Source organism: Bos grunniens, chromosome 4 (assembly GCF_055505025.1).
Source record: "Bos grunniens cultivar Pamir isolate PY7600 chromosome 4, Bosgru_T2T1.0, whole genome shotgun sequence".
Taxonomy (NCBI): Eukaryota; Metazoa; Chordata; class Mammalia; order Artiodactyla; family Bovidae; genus Bos; species Bos grunniens.
This window is the reverse complement of record NC_141168.1, coordinates 99,930,756-99,958,381: the sequence shown is the minus strand read 5'-3', so window position 1 is coordinate 99,958,381 and position 27,626 is coordinate 99,930,756. Positions and strand designations below refer to the sequence as shown.

General features: G+C 37.7%; 1 protein-coding gene and 1 long non-coding RNA gene across 6 annotated transcripts in view; one reads left to right on the top strand and one right to left on the bottom strand.

The window, feature by feature from the left end:
* TMEM106B (transmembrane protein 106B) overlaps positions 1–11,944 on the top strand; it is a 27,500-nt gene extending 15,556 nt beyond the window's left edge. For all 3 annotated transcript variants that reach the window (XM_086397607.1, XM_086397608.1, XM_086397609.1), the window contains exons 5-8: positions 3,529–3,669; positions 3,927–3,976; positions 5,052–5,105; positions 5,851–11,944. In XM_086397607.1, the coding sequence (XP_086253733.1) occupies positions 3,529–3,669; positions 3,927–3,976; positions 5,052–5,105; positions 5,851–5,989 (384 nt within the window). In that variant the 3' untranslated portion in view covers positions 5,990–11,944. The remainder of the gene's footprint in view (positions 1–3,528; positions 3,670–3,926; positions 3,977–5,051; positions 5,106–5,850) is intronic.
* On the bottom strand, positions 11,560–27,626 carry LOC147374588 (uncharacterized). Of its 3 annotated transcripts, none has more exons than XR_015162930.1 (3): positions 22,532–27,626; positions 17,028–17,138; positions 11,560–15,823 (listed from the first exon to the last, which is right to left on the bottom strand). It is a non-coding gene; the product is annotated as an uncharacterized LOC147374588 (long non-coding RNA). The 3 variants fall into 3 exon arrangements; XR_015162931.1 differs by having other exon boundaries at positions 17,054–17,138; XR_015162929.1 differs by lacking the exons at positions 11,560–15,823; positions 17,028–17,138 and adding exons at positions 19,257–19,407; positions 20,994–21,057.

Below are 27,626 nucleotides of genomic sequence, written 5' to 3'. Positions count from 1 at the left end.
ACTGCAGGCAGATTCTTTACCATCTGAGCCACCAGCCCTACCATAGAGCCTGCAGACTCCAGGACTGGGTGCTCAGGCCAAACAACTAACAGGAAGGGAGCACAGCCCCACCCATCAGCAGGAAATTAGATTAAATATTTAGTGAGCAAGGCCCTGCCCACCTGAGCAAGACCTAGCTTTCCCCACAGCCAGTCCTTCCCATCAGGATGCTTGCACAAGGCTCTTATTCTCATCCATCAGAGAACAGACAGAAGAAGCAAGAACTACAGTCCCATGGCCTCCAGAATGAAAACCAGAATCACAGAAAACTAACCAAAATGATCACATGGATCATATTCTTGTGTAAATCAATGAAGCTATGAGCCATGCTGTGCAGGGCCACCCAAGGTGAATGGGTCATGGTGGAAATCTCTGATAAAACGTAGTCCACTGGAGAAGGGAATGGCAAACCACTTCAATGTTCTTGCCTTGAGAAACCCATGAAGAGTATGAAAAGACAAAAAGATATGACACCAGAAGATGAGCTCCCCTGATTGATGTGTCCAACATGCTACTGGGAAAGAGTATAGAAATAGTTCCAGAAAGAATGAGGAGGCAGAGCCAAAGCAGAAATAACATCCAGTTGGTGATGTGTCTGCTGGTGAAAGTAAAGTCCAATGCTGTAAAGATCAATATTGCATAGGAACCTGGAATGTTAGGTCCATAAATGAAGGTAAATTGGAAGTAGTCAGGCAGTAGATGGCAAGAGTGAACATCGATATTTTAGGAATCAGTGAACAAAAATGGAAATGGGCAAATTTAATTCAGATGACCATTATATCTACTACTGTGGGCAAGAATCCCTTAGAAGAAATGGAGTAGCCGTCATAGTTAACAAGAGAGTCCAAAATGCCGTACTTTACGGGTGCAGTCTCAAAAACCACAGAATGGTCTCTGTTCATTTCCAAGGCAAACCATTCAACATCACAGTAATTCAAGTCTGTGTCCCAAAACACTAATGCTGAAGAAGCTGAAGTTGAACGGTTCTACAAAGACCTGTAAGACTTAGAACAAACACCAAAACCAGATGTCCTTTTCATCATAGGGGATTGGAATGCAAAAGCAGAAAGTTAAGAGATACCTGGAGTAATAGGCAAGTTTGGCCTTGGAATACAAAATGAAGCAGGGCAAAAGCTAACCAAGTTTTGCCAAGAGAATGCACTGGTCATAGCAAATACCTCTTCCAACAATGCAAGAGATGACTTTACATGTGGACATCACCAGATGGCCAGTACGAAAATCAGATTGATTATATTCTTTGCAGCCAAAGATGGAGAAGCTCTATACAGTCCGCAAAAACAAGACCTGGAAGTGACTGTGGCTGGGATCATGAGCTCCTTATTGTAAAATTCAGACTCAAGAAAGGAGGGAAAACCACTAGGCCATTCAGATATGAACTAAATAAAATTCCTTACATTTATACAGTGGAAGTTACAAATAGATTCAAGGGATTAGATCTGATAGAGTACCTGAAGAACTATGAATAGAGGTTCATAACACTGTATAGGAGGCAGTGACCAAAACCATTCTCCAAAAAGATGAAAGAAGGCAAAATGGTTGTCTGAGGGGGTCTTACAAATAGGTGAGACAAGAAGAGAAGCATGTAAAGTTTAAAAATAAAATAAAATTAAAAAAAAAAAAAAAGAAAGGGAAGGATATACCCAACTGAATACTGAGTTCCAGAGAATAGCACAGAGAGATAAGAAAACCTTAAGTGAACAATGCAAAGAAATAGAAGAAAACATGGAATGGGAAAGACTAGAGATTTCTTCAAGAAAATTGAAGATACCAAGGGAACATTTCATACAAATATGGGCACAATAAACAACAGAAATGGCAGGGACCTAACAAAAGCAGAAGAGATTAAGAGGTAGCAGGAATACATAGCAGAACTATACAAAAAGGTCTTAATAAACTGGATGACCAATATGTTGTGGTTATCCAAATGTACAATCTGGATTTAGAAAAGGCAGAGGAACAAGAGGTCAAATTGCAGACATCCACTGGATCATAGAAAATGCAAGGAAATTCCAGAAAAACGTCTACTTTTGCATCATTGACCACTCTAAAGCCTTTGTGTAGATCACAACAGACTGTGGTAAATTCTTAAAGAAATGGGAATACCAGACCACTTTACCTGCCTGATGAGAAACCTGTATGAAGGTGAAGAAGCAACAGTTAGAACTGGACATGGAACAATGGACTGGTTCAGAATGGGGAAAGGAGTACATCAAGGCTGTATATTGTCACCCTGCTTATTTAACTTACATGCAGAGTACAGCATATGAAATGCTGAGCTGGATAAATCCCAAGCTGGAATCAAGGTTGCCAGGAGAAATATCAAAAACCTCAGATGTTATCAGACTTTTGGCGGAAAGCAGAGGACTTAAAAGAACTTCTTGATGAAGGTGAAAGAGGAGAGTGAAAAAGCTCACTTAAAACTCAACATTCAAAAAACTAAAGATCATGGCATCTGGTCCCATCACTTCCTGGCAAATAGATGGGGGAATAAATGGAAAAGATAGCAGATTTTATTTTCCTGGGCTCCAAAATCACTGCAGACAGTGACTGCAGCCATGAAATTAAAAGACACTTGTTCCCTTGGAAGAAAAGCTATGACAGACCTAGATAGCATGTTAAAAAGCAGGCACATCATTTTGCCAACAAAAGTCTGAAACCAATACAATATTGTAAAGTTAAAAAATAAAATTTAAAAAAATAATAATTACAAAAAAAAAAAAAAACTATGGTTTTTCCAGTAGTCATGTATGGATGTGAGAGTTGGACCATAAAGAAGGCTGAGCACCGAAGAATTAATGCTTTCAAACTGTGGTGCTATAGAAGACTCTTGAGAGTCCCTTGAACAGCAAAGAGATCAAACCAGTCAGTCCTAAAGGTAATCAACTGAGAATATTCATTGGAAGGACTAATGCTGAAGCTCCAGTACTTTGGTCACCTGATGCCAAGAGCTGACTCATTGGAAAAAACCCTGATTCTGGAAAAGGTTGATGGCAAGAGGAAAAAGGGCCACAGAGGATAAGATGGTAAATGGCATCACTGACTCAATAGACATGAGTTTGAGCAAACTCTGGAAGATAGTGAAGGACAGGGAAGCCTGGCATACTGCAGTCTATGGGGTTGCAATTAGTTGGACCGAACTTAGCAACTGAACAACAACTTTTATTGAATTTTTGCTAAGGCCACAAGTACATTTTATAACATTGATTTTTCTATGTTCTGGTACTATACATTTCCTGAGCCTACTCTTTAAAAGTATATGTTCATTGTATGTGTTTTATATACATAGCACTCATGCAAAACCCAAATAATTGGTTCAATGTTCTTTGATGTTTTGGGGGACAATTTACTTCCTCCTGGTAAATGAAGCATAGCCACAGCTGGAGTCATTTTCTCTCTTTATTTTGAATACTTCTTTATTATGCCTATTCTAAAATAACTTGCACATTTTCTACCTCCTTTCTTTTTCAGAATACACTAAATATAACGAACAATAACTATTATTCTGTTGAAGTTGAAAACATCACTGCACAAGTTCAGTTTTCAAAAACAGTTATTGGAAAGGCACGCTTAAACAACATAACCAGTATCGGTCCACTGGATATGAAACAAGTAAGCTTCGTTCAGAAAATACTTTGGAGGAGTTAAATACATCTCAACTTTGTATATAATATTAACTTTCAGGAGATGGGGGTTTTCCTAAAAAATTAGACTTTGAAATGTATCCCATACATATGTAAAAGAAAGTCATAGAATCAAACCCATAAAAAGAGAGATTTCCAAACTCTTTTAAGTTATGAAATGTGTCTGAAATATTTGATATTTTGATACTATTCTCTGTTGGTTTATTTTCATTTTTTGCCTTTCAGATTGATTATACAGTACCTACTGTCATAGCAGAGGAAATGAGTTATATGTTGTAAGTTCTGATTTTTAATTATTTTCTCTCATTAAATTATAAAGAATAAGTGTGTGTATGTGTGAATATATAGGGTTTTCCTGATAGCTCAGTTGGTAAAGAATCCGCCTGCAATGCAGGAGGCCCCAATTCGATTCCTGGGTCGAGAAGATTCACTGAAGAAGGGATAGGCTACCCACGCCAGTATTCTTGGGCTTTCCTTGTGACTCAGCTGGTAAAGAATCCGCCTGCAATGTGGGAGACCTGGGTTCAATCCTTGGGTTGGGAAGATCCCCTGGAGAAGGGAAAGGCTACCCACTCCAGTTTCTGGCCTTGAGAATTCCATATACAGTCCATGGGGTTATGGGGTCACAAAGAGTCGTATATACATGTGTGAATATATATATTTAATAAATATATATGTTTAATTTTCCATCATTTTAGCAGAGACAAGACTACATTTTTAGAATATTCCTTCTGGCCTTTGATCATCTCTGTTCTCTCTTTTCAAAATGTGTAACATTAATGTACATATACCTGTACATAGTTTTTTTTTCACAATTAGGATTATGCATACCATGTCACTTTTTATTTACTATGTTATAAAAATCATATTCTCATATTTTGTTATTTTTTTGTTTTTGTATAGGAGGACTACAAATGCTAAATGACATTTAATATTCTATTCGGGTTTGAAGTTGTGAAACTTGTAAATTAGATCTAAATGATTATTAACTCTTGTTAAGTAAAAAACTGTGATAATTTTTTAATCCTCTTTTGATATCAGCCTGATACAGAATTTCTGAGTAGATAATAATCTGGTTACTAAAATTTCAAAAGGTGAAAAAAAAATAGAAGTAGTTAGTAGACAACTCTACAGCTGCTGTAGTATGAAAGCATAGAATAAGAAGCCATGAAAATATTAATCATTTGAGATATAGAAAATGCTCCACCATTTAATGGCTATTTATTATATCTTCTTAATAGTATTTCTATTGGCTTTAACATAGGAAGAGGAATTGTAATTAAACTATTTTGTTAATAAATTTCTAATGTCATAGTTTGTGTGTATTTACATTGCTTTTTTCTTTAACAGTGATTTCTGTACACTGTTAACCATCAAGGTACATAACATAGTGCTCATGATGCAGTAAGTATGATTTTTTTTTGAAGTAATTTCTTTGTTTCAACTTTAGATGTGTAACATTAGCTTAGAGTATACACATCTTTATAAATGCTGTCTCATTTGTGTTTTTAAGCCTTACATAAGTGCAGTGAGGTGAAGAAAATAGTTTCCCACTTTACACATGAGGAAATGGGAGCTCAGAGAAGCAGGAAGGACCACATGTCTGCTAAATAGTGAATCTGGACCTTCCAAGAACTCAGGAAAACAGTAGAAATTGATACAGAGAGAAGGATGAGCTCAACAGCCAATTCCTTGCTCCCTGTGGTAAAGGCAGTAACAGTAGTGAAGAGAAATAATGTTATTGGTTTGCAAGCTGGGTGTTTCCCTAAGCCATGAAAACATTGTAGGTTATAGGTTGGGTCTTTAGGCCATTAGCTAACACCTAATTAACCCTTTTTCTCTGATGAGAGAACTGTGTGATTATTTTTAAGAGTGCAATGAACTAAATATATTTTTAGCCAAAGATAGGTGTTTTGAAAAAAATGACATTTTTTTTGCATATAATTATTTGGATAGGGCTTGCTCAGCCAGCATTCCTGTTGTCTGCTGGCGAAATACTCCCTAAGAGACCCATGTCTACAACATTAAGTTATCATTAATCAAATAACCTCTCCCTGAAAAGAATTTTGATATATAAAGTGTTCCCACTTTAGAAAGTTTTTTTTATATATAACTATTCAGTGCTTCTCTCCATTTATTTTATTTTCAGAGTTACTGTAACGACAACTTACTTTGGACATTCCGAACAGATATCCCAGGAAAGGTACCAGTATGTTGATTGTGGAAGAAACACCACGTATCATTTGGGGCAATCTGAATATCTAAATGTACTTCAGCCACAACAGTGAAAACTCAGAGATGCACCTAGAGAAAAAAAATACCTATTGATATTTTCCAAACTTTGAAGGATGAGGTACTTCGTGATAGGAGATCTTAAATTGAACAACCTAAAGTTTACACTTCTGTTTTAAGAGTACATCTAAGAATATGTGGACTTGTAGTTTATTACAATTCTCCACTCTGTGTTTGTGATGTTTATACCAGGATCTTTTATTTGAACCTAAATTTACTGATTGATGTTCTTCACTCCTTTCCCAAAGGGGAAAACTAAGACTTCTCCTTCAGGATAACAGATACTTATTTAAAATTCACAGCTCTAATCACTACTGAAAACATAATTTTGGTGATGAACATAATTTGAGAAACTTTATTTCTGAATGTTTTTATAGAAAATTACAGAGGGCCTATTACTGATGAAGACATTTAAAGAATACCTTTTCTTTTTTCCTGTTTTATAAACTCCCATTGCTACTTGGTAGTATTTAACCTATATGCTATTTTAGCTTTTAGCTAAATATTTTTACTTTTTCATTTTGAAATCCCACTCATTTGCATGGTTTTGTCAGTGTTATTTCAAGCTAGTGTTTGCATAACACTTATAAACCAAAATAATGTTTGCAGAATTCTGTACCTGAAAAATTTTAAAAACCCCTATATAATATGTTTCACATGTCTTTCCATGTTATAGTTGTGTGAAACTTTTGTGTAATATTCAAATATAACCATTTAATGTACAGTATTGTAAATAAATTATGCATGGATTCTAAATAGTTGTAATAAATGTTAAAGTGGTACAGATTTAAAATCTAGTAAGTTGCTCATAAAAATTAAAAAAACAGGAAAATGAAATTCAGAAACCTCTAGAATGTGAATATGTTTCCAAATACATATTTGATCAGGTATAACATAGATTTGAAATAAAATATTTTGGTGATCCACTTTTTTTTAATGTTGCTTTTCATACTAAAGAATTATGAAGATACTTTTCACAACTGTTAGGTACTCAGATCATCAATTTTATGAATGTTTTAATGAGGTGAAATTATTACTTTGGTAAAATTATCCAGGAAATCCTGTTATAAATTATGGTGGCTATAGCAAAATAAAACCTATACTTTTTTTTAATTTAATTACTTTGCACGTCGTGGATATCAGGCCTCTAGGAGTTACATTTTTTAAGTTTTCTACTTTTGGTTTGGATTTTGTTTAAAGTTGTTCTGAAGTGTAAATTATTGACTTACTTTACTATTTTATGTTTTTAATACCATTTTGCATTTGGGCTTTTGGCCTTATCACTTCCCAAGTTCAAAGTACCTTTGAAATACATGATACTGAGCATAGGGGCTGACTATTGATACCAAAAACAGTCATTGGCTTGAGATTAATTTCCTTCAGTTCCTTAGTGATAAATCAGGTTACCCCTCTCTCTACCTGAAAAGTGCCTAACATAGGTCTGAAACATTCTTATTTATAAGTCTGATTCTCTCAACTATAAAACGTGAGCTTTATTTAATTATAAGTAATTAGAGCTAATGAAGCCCTTCTTTCTGCCTTTAAACCTACTCAGGTTTCCCCTTAGCTTTCATATCCTTTTTTTCTAAGTTTTCCTCAATGAACCATTTTAATGATGAAATGTACTAACTTCTTTTTTCGTTTTTAACTACTTAGTCTCCTGTTAATCCACTGCTAACTCATCTATCCTTACTATTAAACTAAAATCACCCCTTTAAATTAATTATGGATTTTGTGGTCCAACCCAATCTTTAATATTTTTTCTGCCATGTTTTTTGATCACCCTTTGTCTCTTTGAAATTGCACACTTCACTACTGTGTGGGTTCTAACTGTATTTTTCACATTGTTCTCATTTCATTTTTCTCACTCTACTATCTTCTGATGTTTTAATGAGTAGTATCCAGACCCTCTTCTGCTTCAAAATTTTTACTTCTTTGTCTTCAACAGTCACCTCCATTAGTGCATCCGGATCTGTTCCTACATCCCTGACCAGTAACCTATCTAGTTTCTCATTTAGTTAATGAGTTAGACATCCCTGGTAGCTCAGACAGTAAAGAATCTGCCTGCAGTGCAGGAGACCAGATTCGATCCCTGGGTCGGGAAGATCCCCTGAAGAACGGAATGGCAACACACCCCAGTATTTTTGCCTGGAAAATTCCATGCACAGAGGAGCCTGGCGGGCTGTAGTCCATGGGGTTATAAAAAGTTGAACATGACTGAATGACTAACAGCTTTTAGAGATAATAGCATTTAAGTGACTGTGTAAAAGCAAAAAATGTTAAAAAAAAATACCGTATTTTGTTTCATCCCATTTCTTCAAAATCATCCTTTCAGATATGCCTTCTTCAAAAATCAATCCTAATTTATTTTCCTACTTTGTATCTTTTAACCTTGGAAAACTGTACAGTGTAAACTAAGTGGACTTTTCTTCTGATGCGTAGCTCTAATATCCTTGTAAAGTGGACACAGAGCATCTGCCGAAGAGTCAGGAAAGTTAGAGAACATTTGCTTTTACTGACTTAGTTCTGAATATTTATTCATTCTTTAAATTAAAAATTCCTTATTATTCCCGCTTTCTTTGGCATTCAAGTCAGAAAGAAACTGAAATTTAAAATAAGTTAAAAAAAGAAAGTAGTAGAGAAATCAAGATCACTTGTGACTATTTTCACAGAGGGTTAAGTAACTGCCAGAGAACCCTAGAGCCAAGTAGGCTGTAAATTAATACAATTACAAAAGCACATTCCGATGATGCAGACTTATAGCCATTAAAATAAAAATCTGGAAGGAACAGATGAGGCTTTAACCTTTCTTAGGTCATTGTCCAATGCAGTTTCTTACGTGGTAATAGGATTTTTAAAAAACTATTTTTAGATCTTATTCAACAAACATGGTAAAGATGTTAATTTTTTTCTCTCTGATATTTCCAAGTATAACTTCCTTGCACCTATAATAGACTGGTCCTTCTAACCAAGCCTACATGTTTTGATATTACATTTATAGAGCACCATGCCCTTTGCAGAACTCTTGTTTTGTTATATCATTTGTCAGAATCCTGTGAGTCAGAAAAGGAGGGTGGTAGGAGCTCCATCTTTTAGAAAATGAAAAAGAGGCATGGAGAAGTTGAGGGTCTTGCTGAATATTTAATAAATACTTTAACTGATGCCAGACCGAATTTTTCTGTCTGCCATTTCTGTGCTTGGTCAATGAAATCACCCACTGGAAAGCCCTGTTGACTCAGGTTAGTACAAGTAAAAATCAGAGAAAGTGTTCACATGGGTAACACAATGACAGTACAGTTAATACTAATGAACTAAGATTTTGGATATCTTGAAATTAGTACCTGAAATATTTTCAAGGGAAATGAACACTTGTAAGATATTTTGGAGCATAATCTATAACTTAATATTTTTAAGTAGCTTAATTTTCTGTTAAATCTGTGATTATTCCAATAAAGATAATAGATAGACTAATTATAAAGAAGCGATTAATGGATTTGAGATTTGAAATAATAGTTTGAAAATATTAGACACCAGATAAACTGCTTGCAATTTCTAAATAGCTATCTTTACTGTACATGTAACATGTAAAGGACCATAGTTTTATTTGTGTGCATTTTTTCTATGCTTTTTTGTTTGTTTAGGCAAATGACATAATTATTTTCTCAAAGAATTCATGAATTATTATTACTCAAAGAATTATTTTCTCAAAGAAAATAAAATTCACTTTGGATCTTCTGACTCGTAGTTTAGGAATAACACAGTGTGGTGTTCAAATAGATAGGAAGTGATTGCCAAAACAAAATGAAAGTGACTTACAAACTTCAAACGTCAGCCTGATGAATCTTTGTGGTTCTTAGCCTTATCATTATTGCAATATAATTCTGGATGTTTAATTGGAGTACGTGTCCCCAACTTTCCCTCATGCCATTTGACTTTCTTTTTTAATTTTAAAATAATTCTTTGTATATTGCTATGTCTTATTTAAGAAAATGATTTGTTAGATATTTGACCCCAAAGTAAGTCACTTCTCAGTATAGCTAATGTTTACTGATTACTTTCTGTGTCACATACTGGACTGTACTAACTTTTCTCATTATCCCTCGGCAGAGTCCTGTAAGGTAGTGACTGTCATTACCCCTCCCCCATTTTATCTCCGAGGAAATCTGGGTTTTAGAGAGGTTAAGAAATATACATAAGCTTTAAAGTGGCAGATTAGAGATTCACACAGGTCGGTTTTACTCAAGCATCATTGTTCTTACAGTAAGCATATTTTCTTTCCAGCCTTTGAAAATGTTTTATTCATAAAAATGTATTGGATGTTGCACATAATATGTAGGACTGAGGCTTTTGATAGTATTTTTAAGAATACTATTAAGATACTTTATTATTTTATAAATCTTTAGTATAAAGTGTTTATCTTTAATTATTAATGCTTATCTGTTAGGGTTTCTTTATAAAAGATATAAAATTTTAAATTAACAAGTACATATGTCTTCCTTGATTGGGCTTCCCAGTTGGTACTAGTGAGATTGTAAGCCAAAGGTTACTCACCATTCTGTGATTTTTTAGTTCATAACATCTGAAAACAGTAACTACTTGGCTCAAATACATCTAAGAATTAATTTCATTTCTTTCTCTTTTTTTGTAATATCAGGTTTTAAATGAGATGTTAAACTATTTTAAGGAAAAAATATGTTTGAGGTGGGATAAAAAGACTGTTAAACATTATTTCTTTAAAAAAATTATTTTTACATGAAAACTAGATATATTTGTGATGTGTTCAATCAAAAAATTCACTACTGTATCCCAGATCTACATATTTCAAAGTAAAAATGTTCACTTGTCAGCTGAAATTTCTGATTAGAACTAATATTTGTATATTTTTGTGCTTAGAATTTAAATTTCACAGTGGATTTTTTTTTTTAAGTTGACCTTTAATTAGGATGAAAGCAAGTGATATATTTATATACTATAGGGATAAAAATGGTAATTTTCATTTTTAAAAAACTACCAGTGTGATTCTGTTTTTAGTTCCTTTTACTCATGTTTAGCATAGGCTTTTAAGTTTAAAAATACACTGTGGTCTGTATTGACCCAAAAAGTATTCCATAAATTAAACAAATATATGGCAAGTTTTTCATAGCTAAATCTAATTCTTCTAGAAGGAAGTTATTGCCTTCTATTTAATTACATTAATTGAAATGTGTTTAAGAGAAATGTTTTCAGCATATTTTGTATACTAAAAAACAAAAGGGGTTAGTATTGGGCCAATGGCCAAGAGGTAATGTTACTACCTTGTAGACTGTTACAGTTCAAATTGTCCCACTCCCCCCAGAATTTTAGAAACTAGAAATCTGGGAGATACTATGTCAGCTGTAGTCAGTTGACTCTTAAATGCTGTAAGCTGTATTCATCTTTTGTTACTGTGTGAGATGGGAAAAATGCCACATTGCAAAAGATGCATAATTTCATTGTATAATGATTTATTTTAGGCATATAATATCAGGAAGCTTTGTCTTGTGTGTTTTGTCTTGTATTTCCTCATAGAACTAAAGTAAGTAAGATTTGGGGAAATGATTTTAAAATGCTTTCTGACTTGACATGCTTGGTCAGAAATTGTTGGCATCGGTGGGTAGGTTCTAACCAGTGATTTTAATTGTGCAATAAATAATAATAGAGTGTGAGACTATGTTTGGGCACTTACTATTTGTTTATATTAGGTATTAGCCTCCATTGTAATATACTTACTAAATTTCCAAGTTGAACAGTTCTGTAGTTAATAACTATTGTTGCTGTACCTGTAACAAAACATACTTACGACAGTAAAATGAATAGAAGTGCCCCCAAATACTATTTTTTAATTCACTTGTAACTGTTCCTCTTGTAATTGTGTATGACAAAATCAAATTTGTAAAAATTTTAGCATGAAAAATAAAATTTGTATCAGTCAAGTGTCTTGGTTATGCTTTTGAAATTGATTTTTTTCATCTGCTTCGCTTCTAATTTGTTGCCTGTCTAGTCTAGTAATATCTCTGAAATCTGTCTCGTAGTTGAAATCTCTGTTGCTATTAGTCCCTAGTTTTTTTACTGAATAAAGCCCTAGTCCCAACTGTGGTGTTGGGAATCTTTTTTTAATCTGGCCACAACCTACAATTCACAGTCTTTATTTCCTGTCATTGCCCCTCCCTTATGTCCCAGGCAAATTGAGATATATCCCATTCCTTGGAAACATTCCTTTCCTCTGTCCACACTTCACTCATTCTTTTTCCCTAGAGCGTTTTAACCATTTCTTTAGTCTCCCAAACTTATCTTCCAACACCCAGCTCAGGTATCCTACCCTGCTCTGCTGCTTTCCTCTGAACTTACTGAAATATTTGGCGACATTTTTCCATTTGTGTTCTTTTAAAAGAATTGCCTAATCACAAAGAATATTTGTTATTTTGTTTTTGAACTCTTTTTGTTTTGAACTGAACTTAAAACGTGTTTTAAACTTTTAATCATTACTCAAATGCATTTTGCTAGCTTAGAATTAGTGTTTTTAAAGGTTTTAAAAATCTTGTATCAAGTTGCATGATCTGCAGTTAGATGAAATGTGATCTGTAGTATCTTGGTGAAAAAAAGATTTATTATGTGCATGTGCATTTCCTAGCCAATTTCTCAAGAAGAACAAATTCATGAGGTGTTTTTTTGTTGGTTTTTTTTTTTTTCCCTGATAGATGTCTGTTTTTTGCTCAGTGACTTTCAGAATTATTTTTTTAGGTTCAGTTCAGTTCAGTCGCTCAGTCATGTCCGACTCTTTGCGACCCCATGAATTGCAGCACGCCAGGCCTCCCTGTACATCATTACAAAACCTATTTTTTATACAAAGTCTTACGTATAACCCCAATACGTGGTAAAACACAGGCACTTTGATGTCATTAGGGGAAGACCCACAATCCCTCACCACCCATCTTCCACAACGGACCCTGAAACCATTGGTCTAGAGTGTGATGTTCAGTCACTTCTTTAATGGTAACAGTGCAGTTTAACAAAGCTGCTCTGGCTAATGACTGAATCATATTTCATAACTAGGCAGATAAAACCTTAAATTTATATTTTATGTTTATATTTTAAAAATAGCTTTGAGAATGACGGGAAAAATATATTTCAAATGGTTAGTCTTCAAAGGAAGCTTTAAAAGTTTGGGAACGGTATCTTAAAGTGATTTTGTAATGAACAGTTGAACATTTATTTTCATTTTATGAGTTTCAGATTCTAATAGAATATATTGATGATAATATTTTTTTAAAAATTTCCACAAAGAGTTTAGAACCACCAAGAATTCTAATAACAAATCTGTTTCAGGTATTTAATTCTTAAATATTAAAGGGTACACTCTAAATAAAACTTTTTTGTCTTAATAATTTGTGAATAACTTCAGAATTAAAACAAATGCTGTCTGTAAAAACCTATAAAAAGTCAAGAATGAGCTTAAAGTCAGATTTTTTTTAAATAAGGTAATCGGTCTGCATTGGGATGATCCCCTAGAGAAGGGAATGGCAACCCACTCCAGTATTCTTGCCTGGAGAATTCCATGGACAGAGGAGCCTGGCCAGCTACAGTCCACGGGGTTGCGAAGAGTCAGACACGCCTCAGTGACTTAACACTTTCATTTTACACTCAAATGTAAGCTTTCATGAATTTGAGATAAAGTCTTTTATTCCAGAAGTTATTTGTTCACATATAAAGTATAATTTTTTAAAAGTGACACTCTTGTTTATATGTTAATTTTAATTTTGTTCTTGTGGATAATTTTGTGTTTTTTGAGTTAAGTAATATGGAATTTCCTAAAATTACATTTTGAATATTCATGTTACTTATCACAATGTTAAAAGCATTGCCTTCTTCAGTATCTTTTCCTTCCTAAAATACTAGCTGACTCTTTGATAAGCTGTGCATAGGTTTAAAAAGGTAGAAGCACTTTCAACACCCTTGAACCATGGAATTCCCATTTTTTTTCTCATGCCTTTTACTTTCTTGCATAGCATCTATCTCTATGTGAAACATTATACATATTTACTGATTTTCTTATTGTCTGTATACGTATAATGAGAAGAGAGATTCTTGCCTATTATATTAACTGCTGTAGTACTCATTCATCTACCACTCCAATTACTTTCCACAACCCCTGAAAGGAGTTCAGGGTGGAGAGCAGAAATGAGGCACTCTGCTTGGGAAAGGGGTGCAGTGGGGACTGACAACAGGTCTTTAGATAGTTAGATTTATTTTTTCAGGAGCTGATTTTATGAGCCTAATTCTTATATTGCCCCATATCTAGAAAAGTACTAAACTCCTTTTCATGGTGACAACTGTTTGTCATTACTTGCAAAAGCTTCATGAGACTAGCAGAAATCTTCTGGAAAAATATGTGCTTGATTGCATGTATTCCCCCATCACCAAAATCTTATATATACTGACCTTCCCCCCTGCTTCTTTGGAGAAGTTTCTCAGAACTATCTGAGATGCTGTCTCCCAGGCTGTAGTTCTCATGCACCCAATAAAACTTAACTCACAACCTGCACATTACGTTTTGTTGATTTTGGCGGGTTTTTTTTTTTCTTTTTTGCTGTGCTGGTCTACGTTTTGTGTGGGCTTTTCTCCAGTTACAGCAAGCGGGAGATCCTCTCTAGTTGTGCTAAGCAGGCTTCTCATTGCCGTGGCTTCTCATGTTGCAGAACACAGACTCTAGAGCTCGCAGGTCAGTGGTTGTGGCACATGGGCTTAGTTGCTCCTTGGCATGTGGGATCTTCCCAGACCAGGGATCAAACTCGCATTGGCAGGTGGATTCCCTGAACCACCAGGGAAGCCCACATTGTGTACTTTTTTAAGTCAAGAGGACCTAGATGGGTAGAGGAAAATTTCTGCCTCCTCAACTTTATTTATGAAGTGAAGTGAAAGTCACTGAGTCATGTCCAATCCTTTGTGACCCCATGGGCTGTACAGTCCATGAAATTCTCTAGGCCGGAATACTGGAGTGAGTAGCCTTTCCCTTCTCTAGGGGATATTCCCAACCCTTCAGATATCTTTCTCTGGTACAATTCTGACTCCTGCTGTGTGAATATCTTTCTTGTTTTAATTATACAATTGATGCTATTTAATTACAGAAAAAAGAACTACACACTTAATTTTATAATTGCTAATGATTACTTTGAGAGCAAATTAAAATGTACCATATAGACAGTCTTTATTATCTTTGCAATAGAGATATTTAATATGTCTCTTAAACTTAGATTCTACATTTTCATTTTATTCAGTGCAATATAGAACATAAAGCATACCTATTATAAAATCTATTTTCTAAATGAAGACAGTTTAATGTTTCGTTTTCCATAGTAGTGAATTTCATGGAGCAAAAATCTTTCTAGATAACTTAAGGTTATGGAAATTAACTTGATACTGTTTAGCCAATCTTTATATGAAGTATGCTTGCTGAAACAAACATGTCACTTATGAATTATATACAAACAGTGTAATGTAGGTGAATCATGCTGACACAGTAGAGGTGATTATAGTATTTAGATTTATGTGTGCTCAAAGAACAGAGCAGCTAAAGTACTAATAAATTAGCTGCCCTTTGTGTGAATGGCTTCCTTATGCATTAGTCATCTATCTACTGGGACTCATGATTCTAATGGCACATTTCCTCACAGAAATAATGTTACTCTCCGCTGTTGGAGACATCTTGTTGCCTCAGAATATCCACTCTCCTCTTTTACAGAGCTCTGAGTTTTAGGTGGGTCCCTTGTCGACAAGTGAGGCTTCCCCAATGTCTCAGTCTGTAAAGAATACGCCTACAATGCAAAAAAACACAAGAGATTTGATCCCTGGGTAGGGAAGATCCCCTGGAGGAGGAGATAGCAACCCATTCCAGTAATCTTGACTGGAAAATCCCATGGACAGAGGAACCTGGCAGGTTACAATCCATGCAGCTGCAAAGAGTTGGACATGACTGAGCACACAAGCTTGCATTTACCAACAAGGAGAAGGCAATGGCAACCCACTCCAGTACTCTTGCCTGGAAAATCCCATGGATGGAAGAGCCTGGTGGGCTACAGTCCATGGGGTCGCTAGGAGTCGGACACGACTGAGCGACTTCACTTTCACTTTTCATTTTCATGCATTGGAGAAGGAAATGGCGACCCACTCCAGTACTCTTGCCTGGAGAATCCCAGGGACGGAGGAGCCTGGTAGGCTGCTGTCTATAGGGTCGCACAGAGTTGGACACAACTGAAGTGACTTAGCAGCAGCAGAACACTGCCTTTACCAGCCTGCCTTGTGCCTAGATGTGGCATATGACTAAATCTCGGCCAATAATGTAAGTGGAAGCACTGTATATGAGATTCATGGGTAGTTTTTTAAGGAAAAGGTCCTCTTCTATCCTCTTTTCTATTGCATGGAACCCAGACTAAATGACAGGAGCTCCAGTGGCTCTTTCAGATTATGAAGTAATCGTGAATTAGAAATCAACACTGAAGGTAATAAACAAGAAATAAAGACTTGCTCAAACAAACAAACACTGAGAGAATTTGTTGCCAATAGGAACTGCCTTGCAAGAAATGTTCAAATGATTTCTTCAAAGAGAAGGTACAGGCCAAAAACTTGGATCTACATAAAGAAAGGAAGAACTTTAGAGATGGATAGATCTTTCATTTGGGGCTTCCCTGGTAGCTCAGATGGTAAACAATCTGTCTGCAATGCAGGAGACCTGGGTTCGATCCCTGGGTCAAGAAGATTCCCTGAAGAAGGACATGGCAACCCACTCCAGTATTTTTGCCACAGAATCCCATGCATTGATAAGCCTAACGGGCTACATTCCATAGGGTTGCAAAGAGTCGGACAAGACTGAGTGAGTAACATACACAAAAGAAGGAAAGGTCATTGAAGATGGTGCTGAGTTGGGAATATCCCTTGGGAATTCACTTGTGAATCCCCGCACCCAGGCCCATTATGCCACAGATCTTCTGTAAGGGTTTCCCAAGAAATGAACACCAATACCTGGAATTAGAAATCTTGAGACTCACAGTTAAGGAAACTGCCAGAGGAAGATCATCTTCAAAGCAGTGCACTTTTTCATCATTTCGTACTCTATCTTCGGCATTAGTATAACTTCATTGGAAAAGAAAAATGGTGAGTTATACAAATGAATACTTTTACATCAGCAAATAAGCAAATAAAAAAACCCAAAACTAAAGCTAGAGTTACCATTCCTTCTTCTCTTCATCCTTCTCCTCTAACTGTCCTTTACACCATAGCCCCCACTTTAAACAAAGCCTGTGAAAATGGTACACGGTAGGTCTCTTGAACTTTAGGCAGTTGCCATCGTTCCCTCTATGAAATAAAGTTCATATTTTATGGCAAGACAAGAAAACTACACATAAAAAATTCTCTCTGCCCTTTGGCCTCCTCTCTCCTATTCTGCATCATGTGCATTAGGCATCAACCGAACCTCCTCATCAGCAGAAATGTCTGCCCACCAAAAAGAGCAACATTCTCCTAACACCATCAAGACAATTCCTTAAAAGATAACATTTCTTCTTGATCTTATGAGGGGCCAAGATGATGCTTAACTCAGATCAGGATTGTGTAAATTGTTGATACAACATTTAATGTAGGGCCCTCTGCCTCAAACGGAGAAGGCAATGGCAACCCACCCCCATACTCTTGCCTGGAAAACCCCATGGACGGAGGAGCCTTGTAGGCCGCAGTCCATGGGGTTGCACAGAATTGGACACAACTGAAGCGACTTAGCAGCAGCAGCAGCAGCCTCTGCCTCAAAAAGTTATTTGACTGTGCCTTAAGGCTATGGTTTTTCCTGTGGTCACATATGGATGTGAGAGTTGGACTGTGAAGAAGTCTGAGCGCCGAAGAATTGATGCTTTTGAACTGCGGTGTTGGAGAAGACTCTTGAGAGTCCCTTGGACTGCAAGGAGATCCAACCAGTCCATTCTGAAGGAGATCAGCCCTGGGATTTCTTTGGCAGGAATGATGCTAAAGCTGAAACTCCAGTACTTTGGCCACCTCATGCAAAGAGCTGACTCACTAGAAAAGACTCTGATGCTGGGAGGGATTGAGGGCAGGAGGAGAAGGGGACAACAGAAGATGAGATGGCTGGATGGCATCACTGACTCGATGGACATGAGTCTGGGTGAACTCCGGGAGTTGGTGATGGACAGGGAGGCCTGGCGTGCTGCGATTCATGGGGTCGCAAAGAGTCAGACACGACTGAGCGACTGAACTGAACTGAACTAACTTCTAATGGGTATAAGCTTCTCAGAGCTTTCTGAGATGCTACCCCTGAGTTATAATCTTCAATTTGTCTCAAATAACATTTTCTGTTTCTTTCTTCAATTGACTGATTAATTTGCTGTTGACACCACTGACCCTCAGCCACAGATTCTATCTGTGCTAGCCTTCTCCTACCCAATAATTTCCATGATATCACAGTTTGGTGGAGAAATCGTATTGTTTTAAAATTATACAGTCATTACATTTAAATCTACCGATGTATAGAGAAACACCGTCCTGTTCCACTGTTCACAAACGTATCACACTTTGGGAAATGGGTTAGGGTGTTGGGCTGGTTGTTAGAAGACCAGAGGTCTAGAACTTACTCTGCCCCTCAAGGAGCTGTGCTTTTGGAAAGTATGTCTGCATGTGTGGTTCAGTTGTGTCTAACTCTGTGACCCTATGGACTGTCTGCCAGTCTCCCCTGTCCATGGGGATTCTCAGTGGGTTCCCAAGATCCAGGGGATCTTCCCAATCCAGGGATCGAACCTGCGTCTCTTACATCTCATGCATTTGCCTGGGGGTTCTTTACCACTAGCACCACCTGGGAAGCCTGGGAAGCCCTAATAAGCTGGGAAGCATAGGTAAATGTTTCCCTGAGCTCTGTGAGCCATTCTAGCAAATTACTAAATTCAGGGAAGCAGTCATGGGAATCCATTTTAAGCCCATGAGTCAGAAGTACAGGTCACAACCAGGATTTCAGTTGGTGTCTAAAGTAGGGGTGGTCTTACAGGACTGAGCCCTAACTTGTGGGATCTGACCTATTGTTACCAAATTAGACAGCCTCTATCTTACAGTACTAGCTGAACTGAAGCCTTCTGGCTTGGTCAGAAAGTTCTTATCTCCTCAGGATCATATTGCCAATAATAAAACAGTTTGGTGCAAGCAAGGCAGCCTTTTATTCGATGACCAGAGAATGGAGAAGGGGAGCTCATGCTCTAAAAGCACCTTCTCCTGAAGGGATGAAAGTGGGAGACTTTTAAGCAGTAAGTGGCAGACAGGTAATCAGGGCTATAGGAAAAGTGTGGAGATTTCCAGGGGCAGCTGCAGGCAGCCCGGGCTTTTGTAGTCTTCCAGGCTCCAGGCATTCCTGTAGAGAAATCAGGGCTGGTTGAGGGTGGTTTACCACTGTATATCTCTGAAAGCACACCTTTCTCAAAGACAAGTGCAAAGCATCTCTGCCAAACACCAGGTACATTTGAAATGAACACAGAGATGAATCAGGGCGTGTCATTCAGTTCTTAGGGGTATAGAGACAGAAAATAAATGAAGGCAAGGGATATGCTGACAAAAAACAAGCAAAAAACCAAAAAGCAACCCACAGATCTGTGGCCCGGGCTGCACAGTACAGGTGATACCATCTCCGGGTGATACTATCTCTATTTCTCTGTTCATGAGACATGGTGGTGGGAAGCAAACCATGCACTGATTACTTTGCATCTCTCAACTGTTTTGTCTCTACCCTGTATCTCTAGAAGGAAGCAAGATGGCCTTTCACCTAGAAGGCTTGCTAAAAGCTGGGTGAGCCTTATTTCTGCTATGCTACTTTCCACTATCCAAAGTGGATAATGGCCAGTAATTCACAAGAGACGATCCTAAGAAAAATGAGCTAATTTTACAAAGCTGAAATGTGAACTCTCAGATACTGAATATTAAAAAGCCGATGCTTTCTGCAGGAGCCATTCAGCGGCACTCCAGGGGACACTTGATTTGTCTGAATAATAATAAACTATAATGATAATAGCCAAGCGCACCTCACAGGAGTACTAAGCTTTAATGATTCAATATTTGTGGAACCCTTTGAGCACCTCCAAAGTTATGTAAGCACAAATGAATAGGTAGGGACACTATATACCATTGTTATTTCTACATTAAATCTCTCGGTAATTTCCTATCTTATAATGTCTTGTAAGGTAGGTACTGTATGAGACTAATATATGAACAAAATTATGGAAGAAATAAAGTATAAAATAATATATAGTAGTGATTTCCAATGAAATTATTATAATTTCATATTAGTGAAAGAGAATGGAGTCATTAATCGAATCTCTAAAAAGTCATTCCTAGGTTGTAAAATAGAAAAATGAAAATCTGGAATAGACCCTTAAGATTTAAATGTCTGAAAAGAGTTTGAAGACACACTTGCTATTTTTTCTTATGAAGGAGACACCTAAGATTTTAGTTGGTTTTTTTTCCACACTGAAGAAATTATAATGATGTTTTCTCTGTTTATTTCCTAGTAGAAATTGTACACATTATTTTCATACATCTGTCTTTTCATCTTCTCCTCCATCACCAGCATAATTTATGCAATGTGATAGTACATTTAATATTCCTAGTTTAAAAAATATATCTTCACAGTTCAGTTATCCTCATATTTTCCAAAATGCACCATTGTGATTTTGATACTGTCCCTAACTTCCATGAGGTAGCTATGTACAAACTGCATTGACCCAAACAGTCTCCAACAAATTTTCCTCTGACACCAGATCTCCACCAACGAAAGACTCATTTCTTCCAGTGAGTACTGCCTATAAAAACTCCTCTCAGAGGACACTGTGAAAGACAGTGCTCTTCCTGTCCTTGCCTTTTCCCTTTCACCTAGCTGACATCACATTCTTTAAGACCCAGGGTGTTTCCAGGGGTGATGAGGAAAGGAAAAAAGAGCAAGGTTACCTCTTTGAGGAGTGTAATTCTGAGTAGGACAACACTGCACCAGGTTTTGAACAGGTTCCTCATCCTGAGAGAGGGAAGAAGGGACAAAGAGAGGTCGCCGCCGCTAAGTCGCTTCAGTCGTGTCCGACTCTGCGCGACCCCATAGATGGCAGCCCACCAGGCTCCCCCGTCCCTGGGATTCTCCAGGCAAGAACACTGGAGTGGGTTGCCATTTCCTTCTCCAATGCATGAAAGTGAAAAGTGAAAGGGAAGTCACTCAGTCGTGTCCGACTCCTAACGACCCCATGGACTGCAGCCTACCAGGCTCCTCCGTCCATGGGCTTTTCCAGGCAAGAGTACTGGAGTGGGGTGCCATTGTCTTCTCCACAAAGACAGGTAGGAGGACATTAATACAAAACCCACATGCTTTGTGTTCTAAGACCATGTGATGGCCTGCAAGCATCGGTCATAGGATTATTTTCCATTCACTGAATATTCTTGTCAATGTTCTGCCTTTTCTTTACAGCACTGATGTTTTGTACACAGTTAATATTTTTACATCCTAATACCCCGTTGAACCTCCTAAGTTTTGTCATTCCAATAGTACTTTTTTAAGATAGCCATTCTCTTATTTATTTATGTGTGCATTTATTTACTGGCCTGGACCGGGTCTTAGTTGCGGCACTCAGGATCTTCTATCTTTGCTGTGGCATGCGGGATCTTCTTAAACTACCTCATGTAGGATGGTTTTAGATGTGGAACGTGGGAGTTTTAGCTGGAGCCTGCGAACTTTTGGTTGCAGCCTGTGAATTCAGTGGCAGCATGTGGGATCTAGTTCCCTGACCAGGGACTGAATCTGGACTCCCTGCACTGGGGGCACGGTCATAGCCACTGGACCACCAGGGAAGTCCCAGTCCAGTAGTACTGGGATCAACACAACTCTTAGACTTGGACAAGAGGGGTGTCTATTCCAGCACATACAGAAGCTGCCATTTTCCATGTCACAGCCTGTAGGACCAAAGGTATGTGACCACTCAGAGACAGTGTTCCACCTTCTAAACCATACCATGGTACCTGGGACTCTGAATTGTCTGTTCTACAATCCCTGAGCCCATTCTTCATCCCTATGGGAGCTCTTTCCTGGAGTCTCTCTTCCTGTTGACCTGCTTACAGTGGGCATCTTCCTCCCTAGACACTAGGGGTAGAGAGACAGCTGTTAGCAAAGATGTCTGTGGATCCTAGTTGTGAGGGTGCCTTGTGGGCACTGGAGACCCCTCAAGTGTGAAGTGATACTGGGGTGGGAAGAGACAAAGAGGAAAAATGGATGGTGGAGTTGGGAGAACTGGAGGCAGGGGACGTGCCATCATCATATTCAGTTGTAGAACACAGAAAATTCTGAAAAGTCTCAATGAAAACCTTGCCTCAGCCTCAGACTTTTTCCAAGAGTTTTTAAAAAGAGTCCTGGAGGTAGGATCTGAACTCATCATGTGGGCAGAAAATTCCAGGAATGTACCAGATAGCATGGGCTTCTCGGGTGGTGCTAGTGGTAAAGAACCCACCTGACAATACAGGAGATACAAGGGATGCAGTTTCGATCCCTGGGTCAGGAAGATCCTCTGGAGGAGGGCACAGCAATTCATTTCAGTTTAGAATTCCATGCACAGAGGAGCCTGGCGGGCTACAATCCACAGGGTAGCAAAGAGTCTGACACGACTGAAGTGACAGCACGCAGACAGCAGGTGGCATAAAGAGAAACCTCATTTCTTTTTCATTTCTTTTTTCTCCTTTCCTGCCTTTCTTCCTCTCTCTCTTTTTTCTTTTCTTCCAGACAAAGGAAAGCTTCCTCTTTTGATCAAACAATGGAAACGCAAGCACCTGCTTTACAATATGTGCTCTCCCTGACAGGCTGCTGCGGGGATCCTTTACAGGGGTCTTGTCAGCAGGGTGATGCCATCCAACCATCTCATCCTCTGTCGTCCCCTTCTCCTCCTGCGCTCAATCTTTCCCAGCATCAGGGTCTTTTCTAATGAGTCGACACTTTGCATCAGGTGGCCAAAGTATTGGAGCTTCAGCTTCAGTCCTTCCAGTGAATATTCAGGGTTGATTTCCTTGAGGATTGACCGCTGTGATCTCCTTGTTAGCAGGGAGGGGCGGAGTTCTTGCAGATTGGCCCAGGTGTGCTGTTGGCTGCCGGAGGCTCCTGGCAGCGCAGGCGCAGCACCTCTGCGCACAGCCCACAGCGGCCATCTTGAACGTCAGGTGTCGCCTTTGCCCTCTGAGAACTCTGGACCGAAGTGCTGGGTGCGAGGCCTCTGTACACGACTTCCTTTGAGCAGATCAAACAAGACTAAGCCAACAGGAAAAGAAAAAAAGGTTAGACTTTATTTTCTCACCCACGTTCTATTTTTATTTTCTGGGTATTATTAATGGGCTGTGCTAGTGACAAATCCCCCTTCTGCCTTTTGCCCTGCCCCTCATTCTTGAGGGGCACTGAGGGGCACAGGTTGTTTTCTGTAAGTGCTTCCTGTTGAGTGTAGACGTTGTCATCACCCCAGTGGAGCAGTGGGACTTTCCCCCAGCTGCCTTCAGATATGTGTGATGATCCCAAGGCCTCAGCCAGAACTCTCTATCCCTGAGCGACCACCTTTTGTCTTACCTTTTGGAAACAAAGGGCATCAGACAATTTAAGATACTTGGCCCAAATAATAACAAGAGAATAATGGTCATATGTCATATTTTCCTTAAAGTGAAGGTATCTATGTCTTTTACCTGTAGGCAAGTGTCCCCTGACATTGAGACTCACTGCTGTGGCCAGAGTATCCCTGGTCACACTTGGGTTTTGTTCTAGAAGAGAAGCTTCAGGTCAGAAAGAGGTTCACATGGATACTCAAGGGGAGTCTGTTGCCCTAGGTTGTTTCGCTGGAGGTTGGGGCTCAGGAGCCTCTTCCCTTGAGTTTGATGACCCCCCAGAGTGATCCCCTGCAACTTTAGGACAGAGTGGGTGGTTAGCATCACCAGGTGGGGGCCTCCTGCCTGGTATCACTTGTGCCAATAGAATAAGACTGAGTGGTTCAAAAGCAAACAAAAGTTCTATGCTTTGATTAGAGAATGGAGAAGTGCAAGCTTGAGCTCTGGAGGACAAGCTTTCCTGACAGGCGCCCAGTCCAGCTGCTTCATATTGTTCCCTTCAGCGGGGACAGGGCCAGAGTTCTGGTGTGTGTGTGTTTGGGGGGGCGGGGGGCGGGGTGCGGTTTGCTGCTCAGTTCCAGGCTGCCTGTCTTCATCATGCTGTTTGTCAAGAAATAAAACTAATTTTGAAATTGTGCTATTAATTTTCCTGTTCCTTTACCCCATGAAAAAATCTTGTTGTAAAGCTATATCTGTTTTTTAACAAAAGTAGAAAATATTTAACAGTTTGTAGTTTTGGTTTTTGTATCTTTTATATTTGGACAAGCTGGATCTAATTATGTAACAGAGCCCTCACCTGTTTCCAGGGTACAGTTTTTTGTATAGGATTGAGAGGAAATTAGGGGGCTTCCCAGATGGCAATAATGGTAAAGAACCCACCTGTCAATGCAGGAGACATAAGAGAGGCAGGTTCGATCCCTAGGTCGGGAAGATCCCCTGGAGATGAGCATGGCAACCCACTCCAGTATTCTTGTCTGGAGAATCCCATGGACAGAGGAACCTGGTAGGCTACAGTCCATGAGTTGGACATGACTGAAGCGACTTAGGAGCAGCAGCAGCAGAGAAGAAATTACTGGTTTAGATGAGTAGTTTTATAACCAGACACAGTGTGCAGCAATGAGCATAATGTAGTCAGTCTCTATGCTAAAGAAAATATAGAATATTTTCATGCTACATATGAAAAAGGGAGAGAGAATGGAGAAATCTAATGCATACTATGATGTGTTCTTTTTCTTTCTTTTATTGGGAATGGGGGAACAGAAAACCACAATTTATTAAAGAGGTTTAAATTTGTTATGTAAGTTGTAACAGTGATCTATGACCACTGTAAGGCTGGATAGCATGCTCCCTAATATTTGGTGGCTTGATACAAGTCTAGGCCTAGGGACATGAAAGAGAAGTAATGAGGATTCCAGAGCTGCACTAGTAGTTTAAAGAGAAGCCCCAGAAGCTATGATGTTTTCTTAAAGTAGGGGGTGCGTGCATGCTCAGTCATGTCCAACTCTTTGTGACCCCATGGACTGTAGCCCAACAAGGCTCTTCTGTGTATGGAATTTTCCATGCAAGAATACTGAAGTGGGTTGCTATTTTCTACTCCAGGGGATCTTCCCAAACCAAGGATCAAACCTGCACCTCTTGCATCTCCTGCATTGGTAGGCGAATTCTTTACCACTGAGCCACTGCCGCATATAGCAAAATGGCTCTCTTTTCCTCATAGTTAGCAAAGAACTCATCTATGCATAAAATGAAAAGCTGATTAAATTTCTAATAAGTGCACCTATGTAAGTGACTGCTATGGAGAAATCATAATATGGTACATTAAGAAGTTATTGTGGAACTTTCTCTAAGCAATAGAATGGAATAACTTTAGAAATAACACTTTACTTTGTATGTAGAAGGAAGTTAAAGAGCACTTCAGCCAGTGCTCTGTAATTAAATAGTGTTGATGCCAGATTCGTAATATGAGGAGCTTTTGCTATAATCACTCCCAAATGGCTGATCCATCTTTATTTTTTTTAATTTTATTTTATTTTTAAACTTTACATAATTGTATTAGTTTTGCCAAATATCAAAATGAATCCATCATTATTAATACAAATCCCAAGATGAAAATTGATATTGTGTACATGTTGTATTTCTGTTAAACTAATGTAAACTTCCCCTTGTTCCATATCTCTAGATTCCTGGTTTGCTACACTATTGCTAAATTGTTTATCTGGAATTGACTGACTAAGCAAATATTCTGCAAACTTAAGGAAAACTATATACAAAGGGTTAACTGGTAGTTATGATCTTTTGTTCTTAATTAAAGGACTTGTCACTAGTCAATGAGGGGACCACCAAATTAGACATTTTAGTTGGAGAACAATATTGCAATGGAAACTTCTATTCAAACTAGAAATGTGTTTGCTGTAAATCTTTGACTAGTGTCACACTGCCACTTCTCAATATTTGACAAAAAAAAAAGAAAAAGTAAATAAATGGAGGAGATGGTTCTGTATAACTTGGCAGGAGGTAGATTCAGTTTTTTACAACATGAACAATCAAAAGGAAGCTTAATGTTATTATTATGAAAAATAATATTAGCATTTAAACTTTAAAGAAAAATATGCTTTATATTTTGAAGATAATATTTCTATTTGGCCTATGCAGCAAGACAAAAAAATTGATTGTTTGAGGAGCAAAGATTTCAACCTTATATTTATTTCAGTTGATTGAAAGTGACAATGTATCTTTTTAAAAAAATTGGGATGTAACTTACCCAATATAAAGTGCTCAAATTGTAAAGATACAGTTGATATATTTTTATACTTTGATTCATTCATGTAACCACTACCCTAATCAAGATACAAAACACTGTAGACTTCCTTGAAGATTCCCTCCTGTCACTAACCAGACAGTACTCCCCACCACACACGCACCACCATCCTGATTTTATCACCATTTTAGTTTCTTTTTGAACTTCCTGTAAATAGGCTCATATATCACATACTCCTGTGTCTGGCTCGACATTAAGTTTCTTAAATTCATACAGGTTGTTGGGTGTATCAGTAATAAGCTGTTTTTCATTGAAATCGGTAGGTTGAAGATTATGTGTGGCATTTGTTGGAAAAGGTAGATATTTTCCCAGATTGCTAATACCAGGAAAAGTTCTATTTGCTCCACACCTTCACCTGTTGTCTTTTGATATTTTTTAATTTACCTATTTTGGTGGATATAGAGTGGTTTTAACTTGTAGTCCTCTGAAAACTAATTTTTTGAGGATCTTTTTATATACATTTATTGGCCACTTTGATATTCTCTCTTTTAGGAAGTATTGTTAATGTCCCATTAACAGTTGAATGACCTCTTCCTCATTTAATAGGAATTCTTCATATGTTCTGGAAATGAGCTTGTTGATACCTATATATTGAGGTTATTTTCTTTCTGTTTTATCTTATCTTTCATTCTCTTAATAATTTATTTTAGTGAACCAAAGTTCTTAATTTTAGCAAATCTCGTTATTTTTAGAGCTACCATGGATATATTTTACTTTGTATTCATGTAGAGGCTTGTTTGTTTTAGCTTTCACATTTAAGTCTGTGACCCATATTGGAGTAATTTTGTATGTGATTTAAAATACAGCTCCAGGTTCTTTTAAATTTAAATATGCATTATTGAGAAGATTGTCATATGAAATTGTAGTAGAGACACATGAAAGAATCGAGTATAGACATAGTATTTCCTTTGGATGAGATTGAATCTCAAAAAAAAAGAAAAAGGTAAAAGGGACATTCTGAGAAATGTCTCTTTATTTGATATTAGGGACATTTTAGATTTGGCTTAAGAGATAAATTCTGAAAAAGACATTAATGTTATAAAATAAAAATATTTATTTAAAGATGTATGCAGATTTCCAGTTTCAACTCTGACATGCAAGGAAATTAGAAGTCATCATTCTTACCCTTATAAGAAAAATGATGGGGA